This window comes from Vidua chalybeata, chromosome 18 (assembly GCF_026979565.1).
Source record: "Vidua chalybeata isolate OUT-0048 chromosome 18, bVidCha1 merged haplotype, whole genome shotgun sequence".
Taxonomy (NCBI): domain Eukaryota; kingdom Metazoa; phylum Chordata; class Aves; order Passeriformes; family Viduidae; genus Vidua; species Vidua chalybeata.
Window position 1 is genome coordinate 8,999,847 of NC_071547.1, and position 14,345 is coordinate 9,014,191.

A 14,345-nucleotide genomic window follows, 5' to 3' on the forward strand; every position below is an offset into this window, starting at 1 on the left:
TTTCTGGCCAGCCGAGACACACACACAGGAGCCAGCCTGTGCTGGCATTTATTGATCTGCACACGAGCTCCCTTCAAATCCCACCATGCATTTGAGACAAAAGCTCTCTCTGAAAACAGGAGAGAAGGAAGAGGCCTGATCAAAGTCATTTAGGTAATGAACCCTGCCAGAGCAAAGGTGGGATGTGATCCCACAGGCCACCCTCCCTCTGAGCTGCTTCTACAGTCCCACAAATGGCCTTGGCCTGCATGACCATCACTCCAGTGCCAGGGAAAGCTGACATCCACAGGGAGATGAACAGCCAGACCTAAATGGAGGGGAACTGGTGAGATCTTTAAACATGACATGGAAGGAAAAGGTATCTTGGCAGGGTCCCTGTTCTGTTCAACAGCCACTCCAACACAAAGAATGTGTCCTCAGAATAGGCATTTAAACACCCTCCTGAAGTTGTGGACAGACAGTGCAACAAACTAGAACAGGCTGGGGGACATATGTTCCCCATGTTTTCCTCCACACAAGGCCTGATTTCTCCTACATCCAGCTTTAGTGCTCTATCACAGCTAAAGTGAACACACAGCTTTAGCATCTCCCCAAGAGCAACAGCCCTTTGCAATCATCACCTCCCCCACTGTATTACACATCTGCCATGCAAAGTGTCCCAGGCCAATTCCCAGCAATGGAAATGGTCCTCAGATGCTGCCTGCTGTCATGGACACCAGACACTGGGTATGGCAGTCACTAGGACAGGCAGGCTGTCCCAGGGCCTGGCCAACACATCCATCAACTTCCAGCACTCACAGATGGCAGCCTTTCTGCACATGATTTACAGAGCAGAGAGAATACTCTTGCATCCTCCTGTCACAAACGAGCATCTTCACCAGTGCCCAGTGCCAGGGGCAGTTCCTATACAGTGGTGTGGAAGTTTTGAAGTTAATGGGCAAATGAGAGATCAAAACAAGCAGCTATTCCATGGAGCAGGCATAGGGCACAAAGCAACAGGGACAAAGCTTCTGATTTTCTGCCTGTGAATCACACTGTGTACCTCACTATCTGAGAGAAAAATCTTCAATGCTGAGACAATCAGAAGGCAGAAAAAACTTCTGCAATGAACTGCAGGATTCAAAAGTCCTGTGATGTTTTGCAGTAAGGGTATCAGGAATGAGTTGAGCACAGTCTTACCTGGATCTGTCCTTTCCCCATGATGCGATCTGTGCTCTCTCCATCCTCTTTGGTGAGCTTGGTTTTGTTGTAGCACTTTTCATAGCACAGAATCCGCAGTGTCTGTGAGCCCTCCAGCTCAATCTCAAACTCCTGCAGGGCACCAGGAAAGGAAAGAGCAATGGCTGCATCACAACAGGACACCAGTCTCAGAATACTCAATACAGTCTCTTTAATACTCATCAGAAGAACACTTAAGGACTGGCCAAAACCTCCTCTCTACTGGAATTGGTCTAGAAATAAGCTGAAATTGAACTTTGTATCTATAAGGTGGTCAAATTGGAGACTAAGATGGCTCACTCCTTAGTCAGGTTTCACAGGTCTCAGCAAAGTATTATTCAATGACACAAATGTGCTCACCTTCCTTGTAAGAAATTTTGCTCACCAGCAGGTCTAAGTTGGCTGTAAACAGGCAGAATGTCTATAGCTAATTCTTCCCTCTCTCAACAAATAAACAAAACCATTTCCTTCAACATATTTTTACTTGTGTCTTTAAAAAAATTATCAAGCATGCATCTGTTTAAAAGATGAAATACTGGACAAGTCTAATTTGTATCAAACTGTTTGTTTAACTACCACTAATCCAAGAGAAAACCTTCTGCAAGCCCTGACAGCCAAATGAACCCAGCAGAAAAGTGTTTTCTGAGCGCAGCATGTGCAGCACAAGTGCTGAGCATGCAGGAACATCCTTCATTGGCAGGTCTTCTGCCCATCATGTGTTGATGTTTGGCACATGGAACAAGTCACATCAAGAAAAATCAAACCTACCTCATTCCAATTGGGCTCTGTGGTGTCTCTGTAAACTCTAGTTTTGGCCTTGTTCACAAAATACCCAAAAGAATCAACCTCTAATGTGCAGTACAAATCTGAGGAGGGGAGACAGGGACAAAAACTTAAAAAAAATTATCTAGAATCTCCTAACTTGCAATAATCACTTGCACAAGGTGCCTTCATTTCCATCATCACTGTAACACCATCCCATACAAATCTCGTCACCTTGATCAGCCCAGCTGCCCTAAAGAAGTTCAGTCACCTTTTTTGAGCATTCTGTCAAGTCATTCCCCTGAATTTTAACACCACTTTCTTCCCAACAAAAATTCTGCATGCCAGAGAACACCTTTCATTCTTTCATCGTAAAACAAAATGCAGCTGAAAGAATTCAGGATAAGGGCTGACTTGTTTCTAGAACAGCTGGGTAATCAGCAAGCACTGCTTAAACAGACCAGGCCTAATAATAAATGCTGTGTGCTTGATCCTTGATGGTGATCTCTTTGGGAGTTAAGAGGAGGAACTTCCAGTTCCCCAAAACACACCACCATCACCACAGATGCTGCAATCCACGCCCAGCTGTCCCAGCACATGGCTTATCTACCCCCTATCAATACCTCTTGTGTCCCAGAACTGCAACTCACTTGAACTTTGCTTGAATCCCGTGGCAGAGTGGACAATGACATTCAGGAATCCATAGAGACCTGGGGATTCATCATCTGTACAAAAGACCCAAGGGATTTTGTTACATTCACAGTGGAGCCAAGAGTGAGAATGATGAGACTGATATTACACAGATTAATGAGCAGAGGGTGAACTGTCCCCAAGGATGGCAAGAGCAAGTAACAACCATTTCAGCAAGACAGGAGACTGTTCCACAGTTGACACCTGTAATATCTTCTGGCATTGGGGGTCTTTACAATGACAGTTCTAGGATCAGCAAGACAGCGTGGAAGAAATTCAAAGGAGAAAAAGTAAATTATAGAGGCTAAATCTAAACTAACAGATTAAGCAGTAATTTAGGATGGTCCCTGACACAATTTTGGCCAATTAGTGTTGTTGCAAAGGACACAGCTCAAAGCTGTTCCAAGCTAAGACCCCACCAGGCACTCCAATACCTTGCACAACAGCTGCATGCAAGGACCATTTAATGGTTGATTAATGTATACTGGAGGATGCCTGCAACCTGTAGCAAAAGGGAACAGTAAGAGCAGTTCTAGGGGAAAGCACGAAATCAGGCAGGGGGAGAGTTTCACTGCAGCTACACCATGTGAAAGCAAAACCCAAAGGTCTTACCTTCCTTATTGATAGTGAGGGGAATGTTGTGCACTGTCTGAAGCTTCACACAGGAGTTTGTCAGCATCTGGAGCTCCACTGATGTGAGTGAGAAGCTTTTAAAGCCTGCCATGGAGATTGAAAGAGGGAGGAGTAAAAATTCCAAGGAGAGGCTGGATGCATGACCCCTCATCCTGGGCACATGGGATAGTGCTACCTGGGCACTGCTCAGCAGCAGCACCGAGGTGCTCAGGGCAGTGCTGCTGCTGCTGCAGCCCAGCTCTACTGGGGATACATTTAGTTACTAGTCCAAGTAAAGTCTCAGGATGGTTCACAGGAAATAGAGGGCTTCTTAGTTTCTTGAAAAGCCAAAAACACCATGCCATAAAAGTAACTTAGTTTCTTTAGAATGGAGCTAGGGAAAAGGTGTGGCTCTTCCCTCTCTGTGAAATTGCACTGAGCTCTGATCTCTAGGGTGAATGGGAGAATCTCTACACACATTTACTTACTAACTGCTCTCTCTACACATTCCTCACAAGTTGCTGCAGCAGAAGTTCCCCAAACAGCCTCAGACAGGAGACATCCATATTGTGCTGTGGATTTCAATGCAGATCTCTGTTTTGGCAGGGAAGCCTGTCCTACACCTCATCCTTTGGAGCCCTACTCTCTTAAGATCACAGTATTTGTACCAATGACAGCTGAGGGATACTCACATTTCTTCTGCTGTTCCCGGATATTCTCCCTCCACTCTGCCCTTTCATAGTCCGATGAAATGAGGAATGTGTAACTCTACCCAGGAACACAGAAGAAAATAGGGTATGCATTAGTCTGATGCACCACTGAGGGCAGGGCCTGCCTGCTCCCACCCTCCCCCAGTGCAAATTGCTGGACAGACTGTTCTGCTGGCACTCCTGCCCCTCTTCCTGCATCACATCTCTGTCAAGACAGGCTGGGCTCTGGCAATGTGCCCATGGTACCAACACGGACAGTCAGAGCTCACAGAGCCCCACCCCGCCAGGGGCAGCTGTGGCCCTGCAGCAGCTCCCATGGCAGCTTGTGCTATTCCTCACAATAGGAATTCAGCTGCACCAGGAATGCCAAAAGCCTCCGGCACAAGCCTAGGCACTGATGAAGCAGTGACAGTCAGGAAGCAGTGACCAGCTCGTGGCTTTTCACTGAGCAGTAACACACTCCTGTGAGACTCCTTTGCCATGGGCACGGGGAGGCCACAGTGGGAGGTTCCAGCACTGCCAGAGCAGGGAATACCCCTGGCAGAGGACCCTGGCAGGGGCAGCTGCAGCCCTGAGGACACTGCCCTGAGTGTGCCAAGCCTTGAAGCCACAAGGCAGTCTAGAAGGAAGCTGCTGCAGAGCTGGATCTTGGGTGAAGGGCTGCTCCTATTGCTCCACCAGGACTGGTGCTGAGACAGAGGATTAATTTCTATGGTTATTTCTTAAATGCCAGTCTTGTATGCAAATTAGTCACAGCCTTATAGGATGCCATTATAACCTTTGGCACAGCAAGGTGAGGTGTCTGCTGCTTGGAAAGCGCTTTGAGGACACACGCTAGAGCCACAAAGCCCTCGCTGTGCAGGAGCACACACAGTCACAGACTCCAGCCCCCAGATCTCTGGCCCCGGGGTGACCGGGTGCTCTCACCTTGCCGTTGCGATTGTGTACCCGGAAGGCCATGTTGGGAGACATCAGCAGTAGGAGGGATTCCTGCTCCGACAGCTTCTTTTTCAACCTCTCAATGACCTTGCTGCCTTTATTGGCTCTCTGAAGGGTGTGGGAGAGAGGGAGAAGAGGACATGCGTTATTCTCCAAATCTGCCCTCATTTACACTAACAGCTATTTTGAAATCCACAGTCTCTACCCTCTGAATAGGTAAATGGCCCCAGAGCAGAAGAAATGCTGTCAATAGGATCCACAGGACTCCCAGCTGCTCAGAAAGGTGTTAGTTGCAGAATCTCTACACGTGGACTGGGCTCTGTTCCCTGATTCCAGCTGTCCCAGCTGAAGTGCAGAGGTGTGTGGCCACTGTCCCAGCTGTACCCTGTATCTTCTCTTCCAGAGGCTGCAGTATCATCATGTCAGCAGGCAGCCATAGCACTGCCAGGTCCTCCAAGTGTCCTTAACTAAGGAGACTCTAAGGAACTTCTGTAGAGAGATCCCAGAACTCTCCCACTGACCACACGCTGATCCATTTTCATCAGAGGTCTGCTAAAAATATGGTTTTTCCTGGATAAAATCCAGTACCAAACCCAGCCATGCGTATTGTTTAGCACTGATGCACCAAAGCATGAATCTTAGACACCTGCCGCTGGTGAGTAAATGGCTTTCACAAAGTGTTCTTCCTAATATCTAACTTTTTCCAGGAAGCCCTCTTTGAAAACCAGCCAGGGTTGAGAGGCAGAAGCATGTTCTTTGGAAGTGCAGGGAATAACCTTCCCACAGCATGATCAATGTTATTCATATCCTGCCCTACACACCACCAGTGTTCAAACTCTTATTCCTCTTTTAGGCTCCAGGAAGGTTTGGGATCTAACAGCTCTCAGAAAACATAACTTACAAGCAAAGAAACGCCTGGGCCAGAGGCACCACGTCCATGTCTGACTGTCAGCATAATTGCTGTTTTCTTTACATTTGCTGCCTCTTTGACATCAGTGAAGTAGGAAAAAGCTTCAAAGGCATAACTGAGTCTGCTAAAATTCAAGAGTATATGGCTTCTGACCAAAATCACTGGCAGGATAATAATTTAACAGCCAGAAATTGGCAAATAACACTCCCAGTCCTTTTCATGTCTGCAGCATAAAATCCCTGCCCTCCACATGGCTGCTCATAGGAATAGAGGAGCTGCTGGGTACAACCACAAGAGTCTTTTTGTCTCTGCCTCCTCACAGGGCAGCATCACCCAGGCTGTGCACTTGGATGAGCAAAGCACCTGGCTATCACAAACCCCTGCTGAACAGTCTGTTGCAGCCTGGCTCCCCACACTGTGCAGCCCTGAGAGAGCTGCCACCAGCACCTCATCTGAGCACAGACCCTGTGTCTGCATTGCCCTGGAGTGCTCAACTCCTTTACCTTTTCCCGCTGGATGTCGTTCTTGATCTGGGATATTTTGATCTTCATGGCATCCAGCTCCTCATCAGGTACCAGTGGGATATTGGGCACTGCCTCAGATTCATCAACCATTTGGAAACTCAGGTCAGTGAGCGGGATGTACCACTTGCAGTCATATTGTTGGCTTTTTCTGAAAGGGAGTAGGTCCAAACCTTTTACTACTACTGGTGTTTGGCAACACCCAGTCCTTCCCACAAGCTCTTCCTTGCTATAATGCAGAAGACATAAATACTGGCCCAGCTTTACTGTGATTCTCATTTAGAAAAAGTCTGGTAACAGGCTGCTTTTCAGCAAGACAGCCTAGCAGGGCCAGTACCTGGTACAGCACATAAAAAGGAAACTCATTTTGTTATCTAGTTCTTTTCATCCTAAGAAACCACATCCCTCTCCTGCAGACAATTTTGGTCCTGTGTGCTCTCTCTTTGAAGCCTCTGGTGTGCCAAAGTTCTAAAGCTGTGCCACGCCTGTGACCTGGTGGCCCCTGGGATCTGAACCTAGCTCTCTCCTGCCCAAGCTGGGGTAGGTGAACGAATGGATATAAACCTCTGTGTAATCCAACCAGGGGAGAGAAACTATAGCTCATAGCTGCCATTCTCCAGGGATTTCACCAGGATAAGCAGCTCACTTTTTACATGTTTTGTGTCATTTATTCCCTCTTCACCTGTGCTGTCAGGAACATCCACTCTTGGGAATGTCCCATTCCTTTGAAGGTTCATTCCTCATAAGCACATGCTTTGAAAAGGGCAGGTGTAACTTTTTTTCTTGGGGAGGGCAAGAAGATAAGAGATGTCTCCCCAAGAAGAACATTTACTAAATGAAGAGAAGCCCTATTTGAGGCAGGTACATTGGTAATGGTTCCTCCCCCCTCACACGTGAAAATTGTCAGCAAAACTGCTTTTATAGCTGCACTTTGGGGTTGACACATAGACTGCTTACTGCACCTTTGCCATTTTTCTGTAAAACTGTTAACAGGCTGTAGCTGCAAAGCCAAAATTAACAACCCTACTCATAAAAAATGTGAAGAATGTCACCTATTAAAAGAAAGGGGAAATAGAAAAATTAATGACATTTTTCCAGAATACCAGCAGCTATAACACATCCTGCTCTCCTAGGTAGGCTCAGGGCAGGGATGGGAGGAATTACGTTTCCTGAGGGGTCAGGACTTAGGATCTCATACAGTAAACATTCCTATCTTGCTGATCATTTCTTATCTAACTACTTCTTATGGATTATGGTTACCCAGGTCTGGGGTATCCATATGCAACTAAAACTGCAGGCTAAACCCAGGATTCTGTTGCAGCTGAGGTGCAAAGCACGAAGTCCAAAAGGAAACTCTCACCCCCCAATCTGCTTCTTGAGCTTGGCACACAGGAAGAGGTCAGTGAAAAGAAAGACATGGCGTAGCTTGCGAGCCCCTTCCACCAGCTCCACCATGAAACTGTCCTTCAGCAGCTGCCGGTGCTGGGGAAAAAAAACAGAAAAACGTTTCAGTGCAATACGAGCTCCAAATTTGGCACTGGGGCAACACAGTCCTTAAACTCAACTCCTACCAGAGCAAATTCAGTACATTTGTCTAATTCAGAAAAATGAAAGAGCCTGTTAAATACTCCTTGCTGTCAACTCTGCTCCCTGCTGCAGCCCTCTCTCCCAGAGGCAGAAAGAGCCATGCATCTTCTCCCCTGCCTGGTGCTGGGTCAGACTTTGGGCTCCTCTCCATCACCTGTTCCTGAGCCCAAGTGCAGTTTGTTGTGAGTCACTGCCCAGCTCCAGAGTCCCTGAATCCCTGGCAGTGGATCGTCCCCTCCCGAGCCAGCAGAGAGCAGCACACACCGCTTCTCCCAGAGTCACTTCTCTCAGTCACTTCCCAGCCTCTGCATCAGCTTCAGCCACCCCAGCAGGGACAGCAAAGCTCTCCTCGACCCCTTCCTTTCCCATTTACAGAACGACTTTGCCAACATTAACAGCTAAACGCCATGGCTGCTTCTTCATTACAAGTGCTGTTAAGGGATAATTCCTGAACATGTATCTCTGGCAAACTTCTCAGGAGTTCCTTATCAGCCTGTGCTTTAAAAGGACCATCTGGGTGCACCCTCACCATGTGCCTATTCATGTGCCTATTGGAATCTTCTTTATATATCATATAAAGATTCCCCAAACCTAGAAGATGCAAAGAAGCTGAACAACTCTGATGCCTTTAATCCTGCTTCTAGTTCCACAGAGTTTAACAGCCTCCTAAAGAAGGGGCACACATTGGTAAGCAGAACCACTGCTTTCCTAATTCCCTCATGGGGGAGGGGCGGGACAGACAACTCCATAGTTAAAAACCCAAATGGCTGGAATGCTGGCACGTGGACAGGTGGCTGTGTGCTCCTTCCAGTGACCACGACAGGAGTTTCATGCCCTGCTCTGTGCTCAGCTCCTCCACTGTGCTGTCAGGATCAGCAGGACTCAGTGCACAACTGGAACAGATACTGTGCACTGATTTTCAAGCAGAAGTCAGGGCATTCAGCTCTGGGCAAGTTTTATTTCCACCAATATGTATAACTGTCAGTGTTGCCTCACTTCACAGCCAGTACAAGCAGCAACCATCAGCTTCCCCACACATGCTAAGGTAAGCTAAGGAACTCTTTCCTGACCTGTACTTCCTTTGTTATTCCAGCCAAGAGGATGTTCCTCTGCCATCCCTAAGTGACATATCAGACATCCCACATCTGCCTAGACAGCTCTGTGGCTGGAGACAGGAGAGTTCTGCTAACCCTGTCCAGGGCTAACCAGCACCTCCCCAGCTGCCTCACTGCCAGCCTTGCCCAGCCCCAGGCTCAGGACTCGCCCCCGAGTCCCCACTGCCCTGCCCCATGGCCAGGACCCCCACACTGACACACACAGAGAAGGGTCACCACGGGAGCAGCTCCCCTGGGCAAGGTCAGGACACCCACACCACAAGTGATGCCTCCATTTCTCAGGTGATGCCACTGGGTTCTGTCTGTTGCGTGACTTAACAAACCCTGAACGCGTTCCCTGCCGAGGGCGTGGGAGTGCAAACGCCCACGCTGCCTCTCCTCCTGCCTACCATTCTTCCCATCTTGGCTCTCCAAAATTAAAACAAACCACATCAGTCCTGAGCCTAGCAGGCATCATGGCAAGGAACACATGACAAAGAAATGCCCTTGCAGACATAATTCTTCTTTCCATAGTCTGTCCCACAGCACCCTACACTTCCTGACAGGGACTAGGAGCCTGCATTTTCCCATCTGCAGCTACAAGAACACCACAGCTACCTGCAAAAGCACGTGGAGCTGTGTCAGCAGCTCATCTTGGTGCTGTCTTCCATTACAGAAAGGTCCTGGAAATCTGTGAGCAAAAGCTGCACCTTTCCCAGAGCTGCAGGAAGCAAGGCTGCTCCCTGGCAGACTGCTGCACCATCTCTGGGCAGGACTCTGGGGAGATCTGGCATCCAGCAGTGATTCAGCTCACAAAGGTCTGTACATATGTTCGTGTTTATTTTTAGGTGGGTGTGATCGTCCTGGCTTCTTCTCGGTGCTTTTGGAGAGAACTCCTGCTAGCACTAATGCCTTTGCTGCTGATGGGCACTTGAGCACGCCTTCCCCTCCTGCCTGGGAGAGCAAGCCCCAGACAGGAAACTAGAAACACTGAGCTTTGAAAATAAATAAACAGGAGGAGGTATGTTGTCAGTAGCACAAGAACACTCTCCACTCCTGCAAAGAATTTCATTTGGGAGCAATAATAACAAGCAGGGAAAGATATTTTCTGAGCAAGCCAAACCCCTGATCTCAGGTTTCTAGATCTGATGCATATTAATTACACTGCAAATCAGCTCAGCTCCTCTGGAGCAATGAGAATAGCTGCTTGCTGCCAGCTCAACCTCTGCTCACTGTTCGTAGGTGTAAAGATGTTCTCACAGCTTACTCATCTCTGCTACCCAGCAGGATATGGCACTGTCCTTTCCCTGCCTGGCACTGACAGGGCACAGTCCTGACCTGACCTTCTGTCTGCCACTGGCAGTGTGTGAGATGAGCCAGGGCCCCAGCCCAGCACCCTGCCGAGAGCACATCTCCCCAGAACCTGAGCAGAAAGCTCAGCCATTCCATGCAAAGTGACCCAACAACCTTCACAATCTCATCTGGGGCTGAGGTGGCACTGAGTTTATTTGGGTTAGCACTCCTGGGAACCAAATCCTATCAGTGACACAGACACAGTGCAACCCCGAGGCAGCAAAAACTCCCACAAAGAGAGCTGGGTGGAAGAGAACAAGCCTGTACTTCCTAAGCTTGACTGAAACAGGAGGAAAGAGGTGAAAGAGAGATATTCCAGTCACTCAGAGAGAAACATGGAGCTTCCTAGAACCCTTCATTCGTCTTCTTGCTCATGGGAGCTCGTTGGGAAGGTGTCCCTCCTGCTGCTTGCTGGAGAACTGCCATAAGAGCAACCAAGCATCTGGGGAGGAGAGTACAGGACAAAACATTTGTGGATCAAGTCAGGAAATTTCTCCTCACTACCAGCTTTTCTTGGAAAAGAGAACTTTCATTAAGGCTGGGTAAAACAGGCTGCTCAGCATCCGTGGAGCTGAGGAGGGGCACTTCCAGCAAAGGGGCACTTCCAGCAAAGGGGCACATCCTTTGCTGCAAATGAGTCATCTTGCCGGGAGGTTCAGCAGGTCAGAGGGAAACAATAAAAGGATTTCCCAATGGCTTACCAGATCCCCGCCAAACCCCACAGTGTGGGAGCAAAGGGCACCTTCCTGGACCTCCTGACATGAGTCAGCCCATCCTCTCCCACCCTGCAGGAGCCAGCAGCCCCCTCAGACAAGGCTTGTGCCACTCAGAGGCCTGTGCCACCTCAGCTCTGCAGTTTTGGAACCAAGACTTTGGTCAACTCCTCCCACCCAGGGCCACCAACAGCTATTCCTTTGGTGGCCTCCTGTTAAATGGGGTCTCCTGAAACACAAGAGTTTTTGGATGGATGAGCCTGCTGTACTGACATATAATAGCTCTCGTGTGGGAAACCATCACTCTACCTTGTTCCCAGAGTTACTCTGTTTGTTAAAGTAACCAAAGGTGCTAAAGATTTCCTAAAATACTCGGAAATAACACTGACTACAGAAACACCAAATAAACATCCAAGAGAACATAAGATTAGGGTGATAGGGAGACAGTGGCAGGAAAGTGGCAGAGTGACCTCCCCTCTTCCACAGACAGCCCCCAGGTCTGTTAAGTGTCCAGCACAGGAGCTCAGCTCAGCCTCAGAAAGATGTTCCAGGAAGTGTGGGAGAAAAGTCTTGATTTTGTGTCATCATAGAGTGAATTAGGATCATCTTTAATCTCTCACACAAGGCCTGTGCTGTTAACTTCAGTGGCTCTTGCAAAGCTCCTGTACTGGTGCAACATCTCTTTTCCAGGCCCTGTTTTTCTTTGCATGTTTTCATCTGCTTCTTTTCCCACCCACCTCAGTGCTCTGAACAAAAGAGCTCTCCCTGTACCTTTTCCAGAGCCTGGTTATCCTCTTTGGATTGCCTATTGCTGTCCTCCTCCTCCTCTTACCTCTGTCACTGAACATCTTCCCCTCCTCTGCTACCAAGCTCACGACTACCTGTGTGCTCATCTATTCATCCTACAGTGTTTTTGTGCTGTTTGCATATGATAAATCCTGCTGCTGTCACAGACTGATTAACTCCAGGAAGTGTGGCCAGCTTGTCTGAGACACATTACAAAAAGTGGATTTGAAAAACCTACTCAAGCAGACCCACAGCTGCACAAAAGGCCATCTCCCCGCTTGTGCACCGAGGAAAGAGCTCATCCGATGTGGTGACAGCAGAGGCCTGCAGCGTGCGTGGGTGAGAGCCCCAGGAAGGGCTGGGACATGTGTGAGGCACAGGGAGGAGGGGAAAACCAGGAGATGGGTATTGGCACATGTCAGTGAGGAAGAGGTGGTTTGGCTTTCTGCAGAGCGTAGGAAGAAAATGATTCCTCGTGTGTGTAAGTGTGTTGCAAGACCAGCACTGCAAAAATAAAAAAAAAGGATGCTCTGCCTAGGGAGTTAAACTGGCTGCTCTTTGAGCATTTTAATGGCCTCTTTCTTCTTCCCAAAGCTCCTGTCACCAGGAGCTCTCTGACTCCAGCTGTAAGACAGAGTGTGAAGCAGCCAAGATAATTTCTGAGTGCTCTACTGCCAACATCTGCCCAAGGCCTCCAGGAGCAGTAGGCACCAGGCCCATGCTGTGCATGGCTGTGTCTAAGCGTCACTTCAGCTTTTCAAAGGCTTCAGTTTGCACTTCTGCTCCTTGCACATGTCCTTTGTCCTTTCCCTTCTCTAGCACACTTGGTCCTCTACGAAGTCAAACAGAAGCCTAAGGCAATGCTAGCCAGTCCCTCGACTGCAGTTTAAAACCACATTTAGAAACACAGTAGAGCAGCTTGCCAAGCCTCTCCTCTCCAGGGCAAGGACAAAGGTGTACAGCAGCACAAGCAGATCTGTGATGTGATCTACTGGGCTTGTTCCCAGAAAAAGCTGCCTGTCAGCTCCCTTGTGTCTGGACCGGTGCTGATGAGACCAGACACGAAGCCACTCAGCCAGCAGTGACCCAAAACTCCAGGCTTCTTTCCTCTGTGCTGCTGTGGGATCACACAAACACCAGTATGAACACTCCAGAGAGGGTGGGAGGACATGGCCAGGACAAGGCAGAGTGGCAGGTGCCACACTCAGGTTGGTCTGAACTGCCCTGGAACAACACTCTGCAAAGAGCACGAGAGGAGCAGCAGTCAGGAAAGAGACCACCAAGTGAACTCTGCAATTTTTTGCTGTTTCATTAATTCCTGCTTTGCACAAATGCACTGAACTAGCTGCAAACACCAGCCTTGACCTCTGGCAGGCCAAGACAAGCACTACAGTCATTTGCATCTGGGCTTAGCTGAAAAGACCCAACATGCAGTACCTAGAGCTGCTCTGTTAATAAGAGTAGAGAAGGTTATTACTGCCCTCCTTCTGCACATAATAGTGGCACATCCTTCATCCCAATGCATTTGTTTTCCTTCTTCCCCAAGGCACCATCCCCAATAGAACTTTAACCTTGTTCCTTATTTAAACCAAGACAACAGTGGTGCAGAAGGATCAGCAGTGACAAGAAGATGCCTCTTCCATGGCCCTAAGGGCCAGGTGACTCTCCACCACTCACATTCCAAGTCACAAAGTACAGGGCTCCTTAAACTCCCTTCCCCTCCACTTGCTTGGAGCAAATAACCGAGCATTTGCTTGGTTATTTGGAGGGTTAGCAAAGTGGATACCTGTAGATAATTCATTAAAAAACTGTAAAAAAGGTCAAACTATTGAAGTAGAAAGATGGGATGAAAAGAAGGGAGCAAGAGAATGTAGTGGATCAAGCTGAATGGAAACAGATCCCAAAGGCCAGAGATACCCTCCTGGCTCCCCTGTGTTGCCAGCCTGGGGCTGAGGCTCTGCTGGCTCCTCTGTACTGTGGCCCTCAGCAAAGTCTGCTACAGTCAGCAAGGGCCAAACTCTCTGTTCACAGGCTCACTGCACCAATTTTGCCTTCCCTGCTGCAGCTCCTTCTGGCCCTCTGGGGAGGGATTTTACTCCCTTTGTTTCCATCTCTTTGCGCTACCTGAAATACTCATCCAGCCCAGCAAATCAAACCACACGACAGAAACCTCCCAGTTCCTGTACATAAGTCTAGATTAGAACAAAGCCTCTGGAGCCCAGCAGAACTGGGGGGCTGGAGTGCAGGATGGACACCTGGCACCACACAGGGAGCCCAGCAGGCAGGGCAGGCTGAGTCACTGCTCCCAAAGCAGGGAATCACCTCTGCAAAAGAGAACAACACTGTGCTGATGAGCCTGTACTCTCTCCTGACCTGCACTCCCCTCCTTAGAAGCCTGTCACTAGGGAGATTAACAACTGGCTGCTTTCCCCCAGTTCAAAGCAATCCTG

At 48.6% G+C, this 14,345-nt stretch overlaps 1 protein-coding gene across 1 annotated transcript in view; it reads right to left on the minus strand.

Moving 5' to 3' along the window:
* Window positions 1-14,345, minus strand: part of BCR (BCR activator of RhoGEF and GTPase) — a 99,935-nt gene that overhangs the window by 18,768 nt on the left and 66,822 nt on the right. Inside the window, exons 9-16 of the mRNA XM_053959136.1 lie at window positions 7,723-7,844; window positions 6,345-6,513; window positions 4,920-5,039; window positions 3,975-4,050; window positions 3,283-3,387; window positions 2,631-2,705; window positions 1,987-2,084; window positions 1,180-1,311 (exon numbers count right to left, since the gene is read on the minus strand). Of these exons, the coding sequence (XP_053815111.1) occupies window positions 1,180-1,311; window positions 1,987-2,084; window positions 2,631-2,705; window positions 3,283-3,387; window positions 3,975-4,050; window positions 4,920-5,039; window positions 6,345-6,513; window positions 7,723-7,844 (897 nt within the window). The remainder of the gene's footprint in view (window positions 1-1,179; window positions 1,312-1,986; window positions 2,085-2,630; window positions 2,706-3,282; window positions 3,388-3,974; window positions 4,051-4,919; window positions 5,040-6,344; window positions 6,514-7,722; window positions 7,845-14,345) is intronic.